This window comes from Heterodontus francisci, chromosome 46 (assembly GCF_036365525.1).
Source record: "Heterodontus francisci isolate sHetFra1 chromosome 46, sHetFra1.hap1, whole genome shotgun sequence".
In the NCBI taxonomy this organism is placed as follows: domain Eukaryota; kingdom Metazoa; phylum Chordata; class Chondrichthyes; order Heterodontiformes; family Heterodontidae; genus Heterodontus; species Heterodontus francisci.
In genome coordinates, this window is record NC_090416.1 from 18,851,542 (window position 1) to 18,871,136 (window position 19,595).

The 19,595-nt window shown below is 46.4% G+C and overlaps 1 protein-coding gene across 8 annotated transcripts in view; it reads left to right on the top strand.

Moving 5' to 3' along the window:
- ash1l (ash1 (absent, small, or homeotic)-like (Drosophila)) overlaps positions 1-19,595 on the top strand; it is a 271,172-nt gene that overhangs the window by 137,070 nt on the left and 114,507 nt on the right. For 7 of the 8 annotated variants that reach the window (XM_068022902.1, XM_068022896.1, XM_068022895.1 and 4 more), the window contains 2 exons: positions 5,181-5,880; positions 6,953-7,132. In XM_068022902.1, the coding sequence (XP_067879003.1) occupies positions 5,181-5,880; positions 6,953-7,132 (880 nt within the window). The remainder of the gene's footprint in view (positions 1-5,180; positions 5,881-6,952; positions 7,133-19,595) is intronic. The other variant, XM_068022898.1, reaches the window with a different exon arrangement.

A 19,595-nucleotide genomic window follows, 5' to 3' on the forward strand; every position in this document is an offset into this window, starting at 1 on the left:
CTCTTGATCAAGGGCCAGTGATTTTTTGCTGTAAGGTGGATTTTGGTATATGTCAGGTTAGGACAGATTTGGACTTGGATGTGATGTATCTTGTGATATAGAACAGCATGGTAACACATTATCTGGACATACATGATATGGGATGCTGCCACGTTCATAGAGCTATACCCCAGCAAGAGTTGACACTATCATGAGAGGAGGGAAAATGAAGATGATCTTTGAGACTATTTGTGAGCTTTGACCTTGCAGTTGTGGGTTGAAAGAAATATTCCATGACCATTGTTTTTACGTAAGGTCTCCAACAAATATTACATATTAGCTGAGGGTTTGAGCTTGGTTAACTATTTAAATCTAAAAATAAAATGTTTTTATTGCTGGAAACTATTGTAAAATTTCAGACATCCAGATGCTTGTGGCTAGGACTTCAGGCTTCTCCTTCTACTCTTGAGAACTTTCCTGTCAGTTTAAGTGAGATTTTGGATAGTAAGCTGCACAACAGCAAGGCACTGCCATCTGTGTGAGGCAGAGGGGAGAGGAGGGATAGTTTGTTGAACGGGGACAGTCAGTTTACCCTTCTGCTATAAGACCATTGTGCAGATAATATGGAAATAGAACAGGACAGTAATACAACAATGGACATCCACCTGAAACAGTAGCCTGTCTTCTCTTTTCAGATATTGACAGAACTGCTGTGTATTTACAGCATTTTCTTTAATTTTTATCTCTGATTTGCAGATCTTCCTTTTTATCTAAACTGTGAATAAATGGTGTGGGACACCCAAAATCAAGGTCTTTCAATTGGTATTGTACATCCACCCTTGATTGTATTTTGGATACTTTCCAAGACTAATTTATTAAGTTTGTTGAACATTACCCCTGTTTAAGAGACTGTTGTACCATTAGAAACAATTGACATCTGTAACGGTCATTGTTCCTCTTCCCCTCGCTACCCAAGCAATGTTCTCTGTAAGCTGCGCAGCAGCCGAAAAGTCCCTGCGCTCTTAAGTCGACCCCTTTAAATTATCATGCATAAAAAAATTTAAAGGGACCATTCATTCAAATAAATCACCTGCTCACTCCAAAGAAAGCCAGAGGGTTTTTTGCAGCCAGCCGCCAACAGGGCATGTTTACCTCTGATTTTATACTGTAAGTTCCAGCTCTCACTCCGATTTAACCAACAGAAACGGAGTTGTTTGACTATAGTGCCAGCAAGAACGTCATTGGGTGGTGCAAGTGAGCAGAAAGAAAATATGTGCATTTACACAGCACCTTAATACAGATGTCCCAAAGCACTCTCAGCCCATTTATTACTTTTGAAGTTTAGTCACTGTTATGTAAGCAAACATGAAATCCAAATTGCACACAGCTGGATCCCCACAAACAGAAATGTGATAAATGACCAGTAATCTGTTTGCGTAGTGTTGGATCAAAGTTGACCAAGGCTGCAGGGGAGCTCACTGCTGCTCTTCAAATAATACCGTGAGATTTTTACTGTACACTGTAGCAGGCAGAATGAGTCTCAAGTTAACACTTTATTCGAAAGGTGGTATCTACAACAATGTAGCACTCTGAGTACTGCACTTGAGTGTCAGCCAGATAATGGACTCGAGCCCTAGAATGGGGCACAAACCCACAACCTTCTGATTCAAACAAGGCTGCTACCCACTGAGTCAGTCTTTCTCTACAGTTGGCACAGGAGGAGGCCATTCAGCCCCTTGAGCCTGTTCCACCATTCAGTTAGATCATGGCTGATCTGTATCTTAACCCACATGATTCCGCCTTGGGTGAAGGTAATGCTGCAGAATACAGCACAGCTGTGGCATCATGGGATTCCAGGTAGCTGCAGCTTTTACAATACTGTCCTGTCTCAACTGTTAATCAACATTAGTGTCTTCACAGTGTTTAGCTGGCCCACCATATAGCAGAAATGAAATCTTAAATGAGCATCACAAAATAAACTCCAAGCTACATAAAGCAAAGACTGTCTGGCTGTGACTCTCTGGCAGTAATTCAGTCCCAGAGCTCTGTTGACGTTTGTAACTGGCTTCGCAGTTCATGACATCACCAAAACTGCCTGCCTGAATTCCAGCCTTGTTACTCACTGGTCTCCTAATATCTGTGAATTAGAGAGAATGCCATTTCAGGAAAAAAGGGGTTCAGTGTCAATCTGCCTCTGCTTTTTAATGTACATCTGCTGCCCAACTGAATTAGTGTTTTTTTTTCATTGTAACCCAAATAGTCTGTCATTGAAATCACGTATTCAGGAGAATTTAAGCAAATCGGCACATATGCTCAACAGTCTGATTGTACCTGGAACACTGCCTGAAATAAGTCAGTGTAAACCTGTGATTATAGTAATGGCAGGTTCATAAACTGTAATCGGCTAATGATAATGTTTTAACTTAGTCATTACTGAAGTGCCATCTGAGAAGTAAACATTCTTTGAACTTGCAAACTCTGTGCATCTTTTCCCATAAGTTGTATCCAAAGGCCCTTCTTTAAGAAAGTAATTATATTTTCTGGCCTCATTGCATATGGCTTGAGAGAACAAGAACCAGTCTGGATTCTGTTCCTTTATTCTATTTGGTGGCCCCTGCTGAAAAGTTCCTGTGTTCCTCCATTGATGAGGCCATCATCAGATTGGCTCTCATCGGAACATAGGAGCAGGAGTAGGCCATTCAGTCCTTTGAGCCTGCTGCGCCATTCAGTTAGATCAACGCTACATTCCCGCACTATCCCCATATCCCTTGATGTCATTTGTATCCAGGTATCTATCGATTTCTGTCTTGAACATGCTCAGCGATTGAGCTTCCACAGCCCCCTCATGCCTCGGCCATGGGTTCGTCTGCTGATGGCCGCTTTCTGGTACCAGAAACCGCTCAGAGCCTGCAGGCCTGATACCCCAGCAAAAACCAGTGCCTTCAAGAAAGGGAGACAGGTGAAATAACCAAGGCTTTTACATGTCTGAATACGTTTTCTGAAGGCTTGTGCAATAATCCTCCTGGTGTGGTACTGACAGAGCATTTATTTGTCAAATATGGAATGCAGATAGTACATAGTGAAATCCAAGTAAAACACAAGTAATTTGTAAAATCATACTAGTCACATGATCAAAAGTTTCAGGGAATACCGTGGTTTTGTTGGCAAACTTGAACAGAGGGCATTCACCATTGGAGAGGCGAAGAAAGGGAATAGTCTGATGTGGAGAGCAGTTTGGGACCATGATTAAAGAGTGGGACACTAAAGGGTCCAATGGTCTTGTAAAATACATGAACTTTTTTCTTGCTGTTTATAAGTTGATCTGAGCTGTTCTATCCTATCGCACTCTATACCACAAATCCTACACTGTCACACTCTCTCTCTCACACTGTACTGAGTATACACATTGTCAGAATGTTGTCCTTGTGGCGAATCGACTGTCCATTTTATAAATGGCTGCAGAAATGTGGATTTAGCTGCAAAAGGTTAACCACTCATCCCTCTACATGTCTGGTAAGATGTTTGGAGAGTAATTCTCAGTCAGAAATGGTACCTCCTTCATTGTAAATGGTAATCAACCACTCTTATTATAAAGTGGCAACTGTTTATTCAGACACGACAAATCCAGACCTGCACTGCATGTCCATTTTAATCATTCCATGCTGTGTCTCAGTTTAATAATGAATTCATATAGGCCATACAGTGTTGGAATTAATACACAATCAATTATCCAAAATATTTAAAATACTTAGTTAACAGGACAATTTAGACAAATAGTATTCCACCATATGTCAAAAAACAATGACCCCTTCTTAACAGGGCAGCTGTGGTCTGGTGGTCGTAACATTCAGTTAATAATACATAATTGGGAAATGCATATTCATTCTCTTTTCCTTCCTTTCTCATTTTTTGTTTGTGTGTGTCCATCCATATTGGTCTCTCCCCTCCCTGCATCCACCTCTTTGTGTGCGTGTGTGTCTTTCTGTTTCTGTTGGTTTTTTCTCTCCTCCCTCCCCCTCTATTGTGTTCGTTTGTCTGTCTCCATTGGTCTCTCTCCCTTCCACTCTGTGCATGTGTCTCTCTCCCTTACTGCCCTCCCTCTTTTTGTCTGTATGTGTTGTGTCTTTCTGTTTGTTTGCGTTAGTCTCACCCCAGCCTCCCTCCCGTTCTTTGTCTGCATTTGTTGATGTCTCATTCTTTTGCCCCAACATTTCAGTGAGATGGGTGCCAAGGATGCAGCAGCCTGCTGAGCACTTGAGTTCTTATCTCCTGGTTGGTAGGTCACCAAAAGTTCAAATCCTTGGGCTTCTTATTTGGGTGAGATTTGTTGAATTTCAGTGGACTTCTTAGATGGAATGCTGTGCAGAAGCAGAGTGGGAAATTGCTGTCATTCGGGAAGCCCAACATAAGCTGCATCCTCTGCTCCGTGAGCACTGCTTGTTGGTTTCATCAAATCTGCAATTTACACTATCCCATCTCACTACCTTGAGCATTTGTAGTAGCTGGAATACTTAAAAGTGTGTGATGTAGAGGTCCAAGTGTCTGGCCTCTGCCATTAGGCAGCAGGATTCATCTGCCCTCTTGTTACTACAGCCCAGTTCTGCTGAACACATTCTAGTTCCAAGTGTAGAATTCCAATGCACCAAATCATTTCCCTTTCAATCTGTTGTATAGGGTTCCTGTTACAGCTCCACATGTTCTCAGTTTCATTGTTGAGCAGACTTCATTCTTCACCCCAAAATGATTAAAGCAGCTTTGCACACATTTCTTCTTGACTTCTTTAGACACCTTTTAGGTAATAATAAAGCTCTTGCTTTCAAACATATAATTAACTGGACTGAGGTAGTAATACTATATACCTAAAAACAAAATTGTATGACCCCACTGTAATTCTGATGCAAGTAGCAACATTCTTCACAACTGGCTTGCCTTTCTTAGCAATACCCTACTTTGTACTTCCTTCAAGTGTAGGCAGAGCCTGGAAAACTGGAAATGACAGGTCTAAGAGAATGCATCTGTAAGTTTGTTCATGCTTGGAGTTGTAAACAATAGTGTTTGGGGAAACTGGAAGCATTATTAATAGTGTAAACTGTGCAAATTCTTACTTTGGAACCAAAGACAGGAGTAGAGTTATTTTATGGCCCTCTTGCTGCAGCTGTACACAGCCTGTATTTTTCTAACAAGACTTCCTTTCTTTTAAGGAACAGGATCAGCGTCCCGAGGTACAAAGCTAGGAAGTCCAGTGGAGGAAGCTATTGAAAATGTTATACAGCGTTTAACGCAAGATGGGTCACAACAAATGGCCATCGAGAAGACAATAGAAGATGTTATAGCCAGTGTAACGGTTATTCGCTCTGACAGCCCCATAACTCCCACCTCTGGCAAAAACTACAGTCAGGAAAGGTGCCAGAATAAACGAGCAGAAACACCTCCCACCCAAACTGTTGCTCCAAATGATTTCCCAGAGAATAGCCTGTTATCGACAGACAAACAGACTCTAATTACTGGCCATCGACTGAAGAGGGGCAGAATAGAAGCTATTCAGTGTCAGGCAAGGAGAATGTGCAATTTTGACAAAATCTTGGCCACCAAGAAGAACCTAGACCATGTCAACAAGATTCTGAAAGCAAAAAAATTGCAGAGGCAGTCACGGACAGGTAATAACATCGTGAAACGCAAACGAGGGAGACCCAGGAAGCGGGATTTAAGCCCCTCTCAGTTCTGTACCCCTCTGCCTCCTAAGGAAGATGAAGTGTTTCCCAAGGAGCAGAGTGAGAGTGCAGAGAAGTACAGGGAGTCTGACACAATCATGGATGTTATTGAATCAGTGCTACAGAGTGTGAACCAGCAGCAATCGGAGCATAGGAAGGGTGTAAAACGGAAAAGGCACTTTGAAGATGGGTAAGTATCTCTGTTGTTGCTCCATTTCTGTCCTGTTGAGATTGACTGCTTGTGGGAGTGTGTTCCATCGGCACCAGACACTAGATAAGAAAAAAGATCTGAACTGGGATTTGAATCATTCTCCACATCTCTCTTGTCACAGGCATTGTATGAGCACACAGTTGTCAAAAGTGTCCCACACTCCATCGTTGTTCACCAACAGTACAAACCATATGACAGTCAAAATTGAGGATAACTTTCTTAATTTATAACAGCACTAGTAAATCTTTAATAGTTTCTTAAAGTAAAATGACTTTCTTTTGTTCTGTATCTGGCCTGGAGGGGGTTTGGGTCTATGGATTTCATAAATGTTTATACTGCAGGGGGGAAGAATGGCATATGGGTTGTTCTGCCATTGCTGGACACTCTTTTTCTGTTGGCCTGACTAAGCCAGCAAAGCTTGCCAATACAGGATAGCCAAGTTAAAATATCTGTCAAGGCTGAGTTTTGAAATCAAGTCAGGTTCTCGGAGTGACCAGCCCAACAAACTCCATTTAGAGCGACAAGTGTAGGCTGGCACTAGACCAGGAATGTCTGAACTGCAGCCTCTTGGGCTCTGGCAGTCTGTCCCTTTCAACTTTAGCAAACTCTGTCCCATTTGTACTTATATTTGCTAGTTTATCTTGTTTGAATTGTGTGAGTCCAGATGTTTGGAGAAAGATGTTCTAGCTATTGTTGCTTCAGTTGTGGCTAAATCCTAAATTGAAATACAAAATCTGTTAGTATTTGCAATCTGAGATACCTGAATGTTAATAGGAATGTGAGTTTAAACTTTATCGGTGACTCCTGAGCCTCTGGGTCCATGAAGAAAAATGTTTGGAGTCCCCATGCCCCAGATGTTTTGAAACCCAGCATCTTAATCTCAAGGGCAAAGGTCCAATTATTTTGAGGGAATTTGCTGTGATGGGGAAGCTCTGTTTAATTGCTGTTTCAGTTGATGAGAGCTATAAGCATTTTAATATTGCATGAAGTGTGAACACATTGACCAGGACAGAGAGTAATAAATTGCTGTGCCTTTGTTCACTGCAACCAGCTCCCTCGAGTTGTCTTCAGAAGCAGCTGCCCCATCAAAGACCGCAGGGAAGACAGCATTGACAGATTCAGTAACATCACGTCCGCAACCACCCATCCAGAGGGAAAAGAAGGCCCCTCGTCCTCCAAAGAAAAAATACCAGAAGGCAGGACTGTACTCTGAAGTCTACAAGGTTCCTGAGTGAGTATGTTGTGTGAAATATTACCATCACCGTGTCCAGCTTTTTTAAAAAAAAAAAGTTTTTCAAGTTGCATTGTCTTTGAAAGCCAAAACCTGTATTCTCTGAGAGACAGCTGGTAGTCTGTGTGTATGTGTGAATGTGACAATATACAATCAAGTCCTTCAGCTCAAACGTGATTTTTTTTTTTTAAATCGTGGATAACATTGGGTGGGGATCTTTTGTTGAAACTCAATTCTTACGAAAGGTCTCTATCTGAATCATGAATCTGCTTTTCCACACTTCAGACGCTGGCAGGCCTGCTGGATGTTTTCATGTTTTATTTTCCACTTCCTGCGTTGGCAGTTTTTCCATCTATCTCTGTCGCTGACATGCTAACTGTTCCCCCACTGGGGGCAAGTATACTTGTTTTGTTGTGGTGGTGTCAAATTTTGTTTTTAAAGATTGTCAGTGATCTCACCACCTACTTATTTCCCAACTGAGGCAGTAGTGCAGCAGTTAAGACAGTCTGTTCCAAGACCTCTGACAGCTGCACTTTCCACCCAGCCACTTGGGGGGGGGGTGTATGAGAGCAGGTACAGCTGAAGAGCCAGTGATCTTATCCTGTTTGTTTCCTTGATTTTTGAGGAAAGCAGCTTGATTCCCAGCCTGCTGAGGAACTCCTCGAGGGGAGCTGTGAATTGGAACCAAATACCATTCTGCTCTGGCAAGCAAGTGCTCTGCTACTAGGCCACATTAAGATGTTTTACTTTGTATGTCGGAAGCATTACACTTTCCTCTGTTTTCCATCAAACTTATTCCATGGTTAAGATAAAATTGTAAGTAAGAGTTCAAGATTATCGTCTTTTGCTGCCATAGTCAAAGGGAATTTAGTGCACACATTCAAACTGAATACTGTCCAATTCATTGCTGACGCTGGCTCCTTCTAAGAACCAAGGGCCTTGGGCTTTGTTGCAATACTTTACCCTCATAGTAGGAGCTTTTCAGGGCCAATTATGGCCTGTGACTTTTCATTCTGCTTCCATAACCTTGAGGTTAAAAATGGTCCATTATCGATTAGGCTGAGCTAGAGTCCACATAAGATGCAGCATAAGTCATCATCTTTCTCACCTATTAAGGCCCTGCAGGATCCATTTTAGGAAAATCTGGTGCTTCCCAGGTTGTGGGACTGTTTACGTACAACGGACCCACCAAATCCTCCTTGCTTTAATACTACAATATGTTTGCCTTCCGTAAGAAAGATAAAAAGGCCAGTTTATTACCAAATGAAAGTTGCGAAATGTACGCCCTAGGTTTATTCCCCAGCTGTTCTTTGCCTGGGCCCACTCCACCAGAGTGATACCAGCCTTGTTCACATGTGTAGCTGGGAAAAATGAATGACCGGCCAGTTCTTTTTTTTTTGTCTATCTATTTGTGATGTCCACAGAAGTTTCTTTTTCCATAATGGTTGAAGTGGGATTCTACTGTAATTTATATTGCCAGCACTTCAAGTTTAAATCTGACAGTACTCAGTGCAGTTCAGTGGAGGGACTTTACTCTCACCACCAGGGGATGCCATTGCTTTTTTTTAAAGCAATCCATTCTGGGGAAGATGACATCACTGTGGTGGGTCGTGTTGTACACCAGCGCTATAATTCTTAACAGGGAATTTCAAGAAGTGTTTATTAGATACAGTCCTCTAGATTGTTTGACAGAAGAGCTACAGACCACAGGGTGACCGCAATCATTGTCACCCTTCCCAGAATGCTTTTTGCGTAGAAGCAGCAGTGTCCTCCCTGAGCGGCTGAAGAACACCGTGTTAAAAACCTCACTATCTAGCAGCACCGGGTTCAAGAGAAAGGCTAACTTGTATTGCACCATCTCACACCTCTGAAACTCCACAAAGCTTCACATATCAAAAATCCTTATCAATACAATTATGTAGGCAAATGTGGCAGCTATTTTGGATACAGCAAGCTCTCACAAAGAACAATGAAATAAATGACCAGTTGTTCTCTGTTTTGACAGTGTTGTTTGAAGGAAGAGTGATAACTAGAACTTTGGAAGAAATTCCTCGGTTTTAATAGCTTCATCTAAAGTAAGGCATCTTTGACAATACAGCACCCACTCAGTACTGCACTGAAGTGAGCCCAGATTGTGTTCCAAGTTTTGGGGCGGAGTTTGAACTCACAGCCTTATGACTCACTGATGAGAGCACTCCCAACTGAGCCAAGCTGACCATTTTAACATCTTCAGATTTTCGGGTTACTTCAGGCACTATCATTGCTGTTTGATATCGAAGTCCTGTTGGATCCCTCTTTGTGATTTTCAGGAATAAAAGTGAAGAGATGCTTTTTATGTGTTTCTGGCTCTAGATGTCTTTTGCATGCTTTGTAAATGCTGCACTATATTATTACTGAATGGATTAGCAATATGTAGTTACAAATGACTACACCAACCCAGTATTTTTATTCTGTGATCTGATGTTCCGTTGGGATGGATTAGATGCTTTCTGATTTATTGTTGGCTGTTTGTTAGATTCAGCATCAGTTCTTTGACTGTATCACTTGTGCTCTGGTTGCAATGAGGAAAGAATCACTGGCTACAATGTGTTAAAGGAATCATAAACATGAAGTATTTCAGTATCAGAAGCTCATCTCTGGATGTGCCATCCATTAATCTTTGCACAGATTAGAAGAATTCCTCTTTTTGTGCTGGTGCCAGTGTTATAATCCTTGGAACGGTGCTGCAGTGTGCAGTTGCTCTGCTTCACCCACACACAGGAAGTTCCAGGTCATAGCCAAGCTGTCTTTGGGTGGGGGAGAAGAAAGGGCGGGCAAGTGGGAATTGATCTCCAAGACAGAGGGAAAGCAAAGGTGAACACATGCCCTGTTAGTCACCTTCCAGTGACCAGATCAAAGCCTATATTAGCAAAGAATCAGCACAGGCTACCCACTTGCCCTAGGCTGGGAGGAGATATTAAGACAACAGGTAGAACTAATGAAAATGATTGAAGGAGTGAGCTTGATGCTCATAGAACAGCTCTGTATTTTATTTGGAAATTACATGAGATCACATCTAATTGAGCTTCTAATCTAAATTAACGAATTGTAGTTTTGTGTTATAAGTGCCAGGTAGATAAGTGAATGCTTTAAAATGACCAAGCACACACCCGAGTCGATTTTTTTTTTTCCTGTCAATGTAGTTGTTCCTTCATCCATATTCTCACTTGCTTTGTAGATTGTGCATTAGGGCATGCAAAGTGGTCACGGAAGTGATATGTTCTCTTGATGAATTGCCCATAGGTGCACTGTGATTGTAACTCGTGGCTTCAGGTCTACTGCCCTGGAAAGCCTCTGTCCCCTTCCTGTTTCTCTTCTCCTTCATCCACCCCATGCACACGTAACTGATCGTTTACTGACTCATCATCTGACACTTCAGCAACATTTCAGGAATTAACAAAAACATCTCAATACTTGAGAGAGGATATCCTACAGTGTTATCACTATGTGTCTGACTGTTTATTAACCCACTGGATGTAATTTGCTTGTAACTTTTTTAAATTTTGTGGATCACTTGAGAAAATTTAACAGTAAAGTTTTTTTTTATTGTTTGAAGCTTAGATTGTAATCTTTAAATGGAAGTTTGTTGTAATCTTTTACCATAAATACAAATGCCAAAATCTAGTTTCTGATCAAATTTAAAACAAATATTTAAGCTAGTTTCGTTGCTCTGTTGGCAACTCACCTTAGAAGTTTTGTTTCCTGTTGGATATTTCTGTATAACCATTGTGAAAAGTGTTAACTTATTGCCTGCTCCAGTGCTGCTCAGAATACAGCCCAACAGCCATTTGCAACCAGCACCCTCTCCTCACACTGTGGCCCTCAGCCACTCCATCTGCCTCTGGGTCTGCACCCTCAGCAATGACTCCCATTCTTCCTAGAGATTTCCCAGTCTCTAGCTCCCCTTATAGAGTCCTAGAGTTATACAGCACAGAATCAGGCCCTTCGGCCCATCGTGTCTGTGCCGGCCATCAAGCACCTAACTGTTCTAATCCCATGTTCCAGCACTTAGTACTTGAATGCTATGGCGTTTCAGGTGCTCATCTAAATACTTCTTAAATGTTGTGAGGGTTCCTGCCTCTACCACCTCTTCAGGCAGTGCGTTCCAGATTCCAACCACCCTCTGAAAATTTTTTTCCTCAAATCTCCTCTAAACCTCCTGCCCCTTACCTTAGTCTATGCCCCCTGGTTATTGACCCCTACGCTAAGGGAAAAAGTTTCTTCCTACCTATCCTATCAATGCCCTTCATAATTTTGTATACCTCAATCATGTCCCCCCTCAGCCTTCTCTGCTGTAAGGAAAACAACCCTAGCCTTTTCAGTGTCTCTTCATAGCTGAAACGCTCCAGCCCAGGCAACATCCTGGTGAATCTCCTCTGCACCCTCTCCAGTGCAATCACATCCTTCCTATAGTGCGGTGCCCAGAACTGTACACAATCCTGCAGCTGTGGCCTAACTAGCGTTTTATACAGCTCCATCATAACCTCCCTGCTCTTATATTCTATGCCTCGGCTAACAAAGGCAAGTATCCCATATGCCTTCCGAACTCCCTTATCTACCTGTGCTGCTGCCTTCAGTGATCTATGGCCAAGTACACCAAGATCCCTCTGATCTTCTGTACTTCCCTTGTATATTCTCTTGTTAGTCCTCCCAAAATGCATCACCTTACATTAAAAGCAAAATACTGCGGATGCTGGAATCTGACATAAAAACAAGAAACGCTGGAAACACTCAGCAGGTCTGGCAGCATCTGTGGAGACAGAAGCAGAGTTAATGTTTCAGGTCAGTGACCCTTCTTCAGAACTGGCAATATTAGAAATGTAAAAGGTTATAAGCAAGAAAAGTGGGGGTGGGGCAAGAGATAACAAAGGAGAAGGTGTAGATAGGACAAGGTCACAGAATAGCTGACCAGAAGGTCATGGAGCAAAGATATGTTAATAGTGTGTTGAAAGACAAAGCATTAGTACAGAATAAAAGCAAAATACTGCGGATGCTGGAAATCTGAAACAAAAACAAGAAATGCTGGATTCACTCAGCAGGTCTGGCAGCATCTGTAGAAAGAGAAGCAGAGTTAACGTTTCGGGTCAGTACAGAAAGGGTGTTAACGGACTGAAAATTGAACAGCTGCAAGTGGGTTGCAAGGAAGGTAAGGAGTTTCCTTCTCTAAGATTGCTCACTCGAAGATTTGACCTACCTGCTGTTGCTGCTTGACCTGTTAGTTAAGTCGAAGCCCCAGTATGACTGACTGCTGTTGGGACAGTGAAAATAAATAGGATAAAGAAAGGGAGAACTGAAGCATGCTGCTTAATGGAACAACATAACCTAAAATACCCAAACTAAGTTGCTGGGATTAAACTATTGTCAATTGACATATTGGTGTTGCCTGCACCCCCCCATCCCCCATACAGTAGCGCGTGGCATTGCCCCTGCCTCACATGGTACTGCATGGTATGCCCCTCATACAGTAACGTGAGATATGTGTCCTGGGAGTGTTTGATGGGATAGTGTAGATGAAGCTTTACTGTAGCTAATCCTTTTTTTTTTAAGGTGGCCATTATACCCCAGGCCCCTTTCATTTTGCTAGAGGGGGCCTTTATTTCAATTATATATAAAGGGGGCCTAGGGAATAAATAACTTGATTAAAAACAAGTTAAATAAAACAAAACTCAAATTAAAATGCCATTCTTGGCATCAATGATGCACTCCCTGCGGTGCCCACCAGTCGTGGAAGGCCTCAAGTGAATCGGCGGACACCGCATGCTCCTTCTCCAGGGACACCTGGGTGCGAAGGTAACCTCAGAAGAAGGGCAGGCAATCTGGGCGGACGGACCTCCGACGGCCCGCAGCCTGGACCTGTGAATTGCCACCTTCGCCAGGCCCAGGAACGGACCGACTAGGAGATCTTCCTCCTGGTCGGCCCCCCTCCACCCCGGGTGCCCAAAGATCAGGAGCGTGGGGCTGAAGTGCATCCAAAACTTGAGGAGCAGCCCCTTCAAATACTCAAACAGGGGCTACAACCTTGCACATTCCATATAAACATGGAACACTGACTCGTCCAGGCCGTAGCAACTACAGGCGGCCTGGGAGTCCGTGAACCTACTTCAAAGTCTATTGCACGGGACTGCCCTGTGCAGCACCCTCCGCCTCAGGTCCCTGATGTAAAGGGGAGGACTCCCACGTAGAGAGACCTCCACCGGGGTTTCACCTCACTGCCAGATGGCAACGCGGACCGCCACAGCATGTCTGGGCTGCAGACAAGGATGAGGAAGTGGAGAGTGTGCAGGAGCAGCACCTACAGGAAACCCCTCGGCATCTTGTGGATCAGCACGGGGGGCATTTCCGAGAGGTGGCTCGGGTTGTGTGGGACCAGCACCCGAAGAGGGTTTCGGGGCCTGAGTCCTATGAGCACTTACAGCTGAGCGGGGGTCAGCTCCACTGGGAGTGCTCCACACTCCCGAGCTCCCTCATCACCCGCAGTGAGGGACGTCCCGGGGGCTTTGGCTACTCCTCCGCCCATCCATCTGTCCCCGGAGCCGGCCGCCCGGACAGCCAAGACGCTTTCCTCTGTCGGTGGGGGAGTGCTCTAACTGGAGGCGGCCATGTTCCAGACTCTGAATAGATCCCAGTAAAAGACAGGCAACTCCCTTAGAGAGACGCAGCTAACGTTCTGCGCCAGGAACTGCGTGTCGTTTTGAAGGCAATGCCCCAGTGGAAAAAAATACGTTGCCAGTGCACACCGTCTGGGAGGATGCTCGACGTGCAGGTATCTCTGCAGGGTCCAAAGGTGGAGAGTTGCAGCCTGAGTGCGGACACACACCAACGACTGGCCGCTCTCCTCAATCGGGAGACTCAGGACTGCGGCAGAGACCCAGTGTTTCCTCTTGCCTCAGAAGAAATCGAAGAGTTTATTCTGGATCTTGGTGGCGAATTCAGGGGGCGGGGCCAAAGTGATCAACTGGTACCACAGCATCGAGGCTACCAGTTGGCTCATGACCAGCGCTCGGCCCCTGGAGGAAAGCACTCTGAGCAGTCCTGTCCAGCGCACCAGCCGAGCGGTGACTTTCGCCTCCAACTCCTGCCAGTTTGCCGGCTAGGCTTCCTCAGCTGGGCGAAGGTGGACTCCCAGATAGAGGAGGTGTGTGGTGCTCCACTCAAAAGGTGTCAACTCCTCCGGCAGGGAGTCCACCCGCCACTGACCCACCAGGAGACCGGAACATTTCTCCCAATTGATCCTCGCGGAGGAAGCGGCAGAAAAGGTCCGCTGGCAGTGCGCATCCTCCACAAGTCAACGGGATCTGTGACCGCAAGGAGCATGTCGTCGGCGTAAGCCAAGAGGACGACCCGCAAGGCTGGCTCGCGCAGAGCCAATCCCCTCAACTTCCTGCGAAGCAGGCACAGGAAGGGCTCCACACAGCTGGTGTACAATTGGCCGGACGTGGGCATCCCTGATGCACTCCTCTCCCAAAGCGAAGGGGCGCCGTCAAGGACCCATTAACTTTAACCAGACACTCTGCGGCGGCGTATAAAAGTCGGACCCGAGCCAAGAAATGCGGCCCGAGTCCAAAAGCGCGCAGAGTCCCGAAAAGGTATTTGTGATCCACCCTGTCGAACGCCTTCTCCTGATCGAGGGAGAGAAAGGCGACCGACTGACCAGTCCTCTGGGATTCTCGACAGGGGTGAGAGTAACAGGGTAGTTGTTATGGGGGACTTTAACTTTCCAAATATCGACTGGAAATACTATAGTTCGAGTACTTTAGATGGGTCAGTTTTTGTCCAGTGTGTGCAGGAGGGTTTTCTGACACAGTATGTAGACAGGCCAACCAGGGGCGATGCCACATTGGATTTGGTACTGGGAAATGAACCCGGCCAGGTGTTAGATTTAGATGTAGGTGAGCACTTTGGTGACAGTGATCACAATTCGGTTAGGTTTACCTTAGCGATGGGCAGGGACAGGTATATACCGCAGGGCAAGAATTATAACTGGGGGAAAGGAAATTATGATGCGATTAGGCAAGATTTAGGATGCATAGGATGGGGAAGGAAACTGCAGGGGATGGGAACAATCGAAATGTGGAGCTTATTCAAGGAGCAGCTACTGCGTGTCCTTGATAAGTATGTACCTGTGAGGCAGGGAGGAAGTTGTCGTGCGAGGGAGCCGTGGTTTACTAAAGAAGTTGAAGCGCTTGTCAAGAGGAAGAAGAAGGCTTATGTTAGGATGAGACGTGAAGGCTCAGTTAGGGCGCTTGAGAGCTACAAGCTAGCCAGGAAGGATCTAAAGGGAGAGCTAAGAAGAGCAAGGAGAGGACACGAGAAGTCATTGGTGGATCGGATCAGGGAAAACCCTAAGGCTTTCTATAGGTATATCAGGAATAAAAGAATGACTAGAGTTAGATTAGGGCCAATCAAGGATAGTAGTGGGAAGTTGTGTGTGGAATCAGAGGAGATAGGGGAAGTGTTAAATGAATATTTTGCGTCAGTATTTACAGTAGAGAAAGAAAATGTTGTTGAGAATACTGAGATTCAGGCTACAAGGCTAGATGGGATTGAGGTTCACAAGGAGGAGGTGTTAGCAATTTTGGAAAGTGTGAAAATAGATAAGTCCCCTGGGCCAGATGGGATTTATCCTAGGATTCTCTGGGAAGCTAGGGAGGAGATTGCAGAGCCTTTGTCCTTGATCTTTATGTCGTCATTGTCGACAGGAATAGTGCCGGAAGACTGGAGGATAGCAAATGTTGTCCCCTTGTTCAAGAAGGGGAGTAGAGACAGCCCTGGTAATTATAGACCTGTGAGCCTCACTTCAGTTGTGGGTAAAATGTTGGAAAAGGTTATAAGAGACAGGATTTATAATCATCTTGAAAAGAATAAGTACATTAGAGATAGTCAGCACGGTTTTGTGACGGGTAGGTCGTGCCTCACAAACCTTATTGAGTTTTTCGAGAAGGTGACCAAACAGGTGGATGAGGGTAAAGCAGTGGATGTGGTGTATATGGATTTCAGTAAGGCGTTTGATAAGGTTCCCCACGGTAGGCTATTGCAGAAAATACGGAAGTATGGGGTTGAAGGTGATTTAGAGCTTTGGATCAGAAATTGGCTAGCTGAAAGAAGACAGAGGGTGGTGGTTGATGGCAAATGTTCATCCTGGAGTTTAGTTACTAGTGGTGTACCGCAAGGATCTGTTTTGGGGCCATTGCTGTTTGTCATTTTTATAAATGACCTGGAAGAGGGTGTAGAAGGGTGGGTTAGTAAATTTGCAGATGACACTAAGGTCGGTGGAGTTGTGGATAGTGCCGAAGGATGTTGTAGGGTACAGAGAGACATAGATAGGCTGCAGAGCTGGGCTGAGAGATGGCAAATGGAGTTTAATGCGGAAAAGTGTGAAGTGATTCACTTTGGAAGGAGTAACAGGAATGCAGAGTACTGGGCTAATGGGAAGATTCTTGTTAGTGTAGATGAGCAGAGAGATCTTGGTGTCCAGGTGCATAAATCCCTGAAGGTTGCTAACCAGGTTAATAGGGCTGTCAAGAAAGCATATGGTGTGTTAGCTTTTATTAGTAGGGGGGTCGAGTTTCGGAGCCACGAGGTCATGCTGCAGCTGTACAAGACTCTGGTGAGACCGCACCTGGAGTATTGCGTGCAGTTCTGGTCACCGCATTATAGAAAGGATGTGGAAGCTATGGAAAGGGTGCAGAGGAGATTTACTAGGATGTTGCCTGGTATGGAGGGAAGGTCTTACGAGGAAAGGCTGAGGGACTTGAGGTTGTTTTCGTTGGAGAGAAGGAGGAGGAGAGGTGACTTAATAGAGACATATAAGATAATCAGAGGGTTAGATAGGGTGGATAGTGAGCGTCTTTTTCCTCGGATGGTGATGGCAAACACGAGGGGACATAGCTTCAAGTTGAGGGGTGATAGATATAGGACAGATGTGAGAGGTAGTTTCTTTACTCAGAGAGTAGTAAGGGCGTGGAATGCCCTGCCTGCAGCAGTAGTAGATTCGCCAACTTTAAGGGCATTTAAGTGGACATTGGATAGACACATGGATGAAAATGGAATAGTGTAGGTCAGATGGTTTCACAGGTCGGCGCAACATCGAGGGCCGAAGGGCCTGTACTGCGCTGTAATATTCTAATATTCTAATTCTAAGAAAGATGGATCAGTTCCCGGACCAGGTGGATGTTGTCCTGGATGAACCAGCCCAGGACCGTGTAGGACTGGTCGGGGTGGATCATGTGGGCCAGCACGGAGCCCAGGTGGGTAGACATAGTCCGGGCAAAGATCTTGTAATCCGTGCTGAGGAGAGAGACCGGACGCCAGTTTTTAAGCAGGCGGAGTTCGCCCCTCTTCGGCAGCAGGACGATGACTGTCCTGCGCCACGAGAGGGGCATCTACCTGGTTGCCAGGCTTTCCCCCAAGACCCAAGTGTAATCGTCCCCCAGGACGTCCCAGAACGCCCTGCGGAACTCCACGGTCAACCCGTCCAGCCCTGGGGATCTGTCCCTTGAGAGCTGGTGGAGGGCGCCAGTCAGCTTCGCCAACGTGAGTGGAGCCCCAAATCCTTCGGCAGATCCTCCCACAAAACTCTGCGCACGTCCTCGCTGGATGGATCCAGAGAGAACAGTGCACTGTTATAAGCAAGGACCAGGAGGCCCATTCCCTCCGGATCCATGATGGAGGATCCGTCGTCGGCCAGCAGCTCTATGAGCTGCTTACGGACCCCCCGCCATTTTTCCAGCGAGTAGAAGAAGGGTGAGGCGCGGTCCAAATCTTTCAGGATCTGGATCCGCGACCTCACATACGCGCCTCGGGACCCGATGAGCTGCAGATCCCTCAGCACGCCCTTCTTCTCCTTGTACGCCTGCCACAGAGCCGGGTCCACGATGGCATGACCGAGGCGGGACTCCAAGTCGAACACCTCCCTCTCAAGGCGCTCGATCTCGGCATCCCGCCTCTTGGTCGACCCCTTTGCGTACTCCTGACAGAAGACGCGGGTGTGAGTCTTGCCCACATCCCACCATAGCCTGAAGGAGGGGAAGCCCCCCTGCTTCCTTCTCCAGTCGGTCCAGAATCGACAGAACGACTCCCGGAATCGCTTGTCCTCCAGCAGCCGATTGTTAAAGTGCCAGTACGTGGACCCTGCCTGCACGCGTAGCGGAGTGAACTCCTCCCACACCAGGTGGTGGTCCGAGCACGGCACCAGCCACATGGAGGCCGCCGAGACGAGGGAGACGTACGCCTGCGAAAAGTAGAGGCGGTCGATTAGGGACCCTCCTCCTCCAGACCTCCACGTGAAGGCGCTGGAGTCGGGATGGAGATTCCGCCAGACGTCCACCAAGTTGAGGGAGCTAATCAGTTCCCTCAACTTCTCCACCGACACTTGGCCGTGCTGGGGACCGGAGCGATCCCCCACCTCGAGGGTACAGTGAAGATCCCCCCGCCCCCCCGAGGATGATGCATTCGCCGCTATCGATGGAGCTCAAAAGAGCGGACGCTTCTTCAAAGAAGCGTTTGCAACGCGCTGGGCCTGGGCGCGTGCATGTTCACAAAGTGGAGCGGCACACTACCCAGGCGAACGGCGAGGTGGAGCAAGCGGCCCGGCACTAGCTCCATGACCCCCAAGATCTCCGCTGAAAAGTCGGGGCCAACAAGATAGCCACCCCACTAGAAATAGGGGTGAGGTGACTCATGTAGACCCCACCCTGCCACTCTAGGAGCCAGGTGGCTTTGTCTCCCGGAACGGTGTGGGTTTCCTGCAGAATGCTCACCGCCTATCTCCCTTCCCTGAGGACTGAGAGATTGTGAAATCTGCGGTGAGACCCCCGCTGCCGTTGATGTTGAGGCTGGCTATGGTTATCTTCATGTCAAAGATACTTAAAACCTGTGACCAACACCTCACTGTGAGGAGGGAGTGGAAGCAACCCATTGAGGAGCGCATTAAAACGGCGACTCTCAACCAGTTTCACGCCCGCGCCTTTGCCTGCTTTCTTGAGGGCGGCACAGACGGACTGGATGATCAGCGCCAGATTCGACCAACGGTCGAGGGCCAGCTGAACTTTATCACGGCAACCCCTGCAAGCCGCGAGGAAATCCCGGAGTTCCGCCGTGGGGATGAGAGGAGACTCGGTGGGAGACACGAGGGACTCCACCACCTCACTGGCGATGGAATCAAGGTCGTCCTCCGTGCCCCACACCGAATCCCCATCCTCCTCTGGGTGGTCATCGCCAGTGGCCGACACACCCACCACACACTGTGGGGCGGATGTTCCGGCCGCGTCAGCTGGTCCCGCCTCCGTCACGATCCCACCCCCAGGATCGATGGCGGAGGAGTCCTCTCTGGGTCCTACTGTGAAACTAGAGCCTGTGGGCACCAGCGGTCCAGGACCCCCCTCTACCTCCGTCCCCAGGCCAATGAGCGGTCCGGGGGAGATGG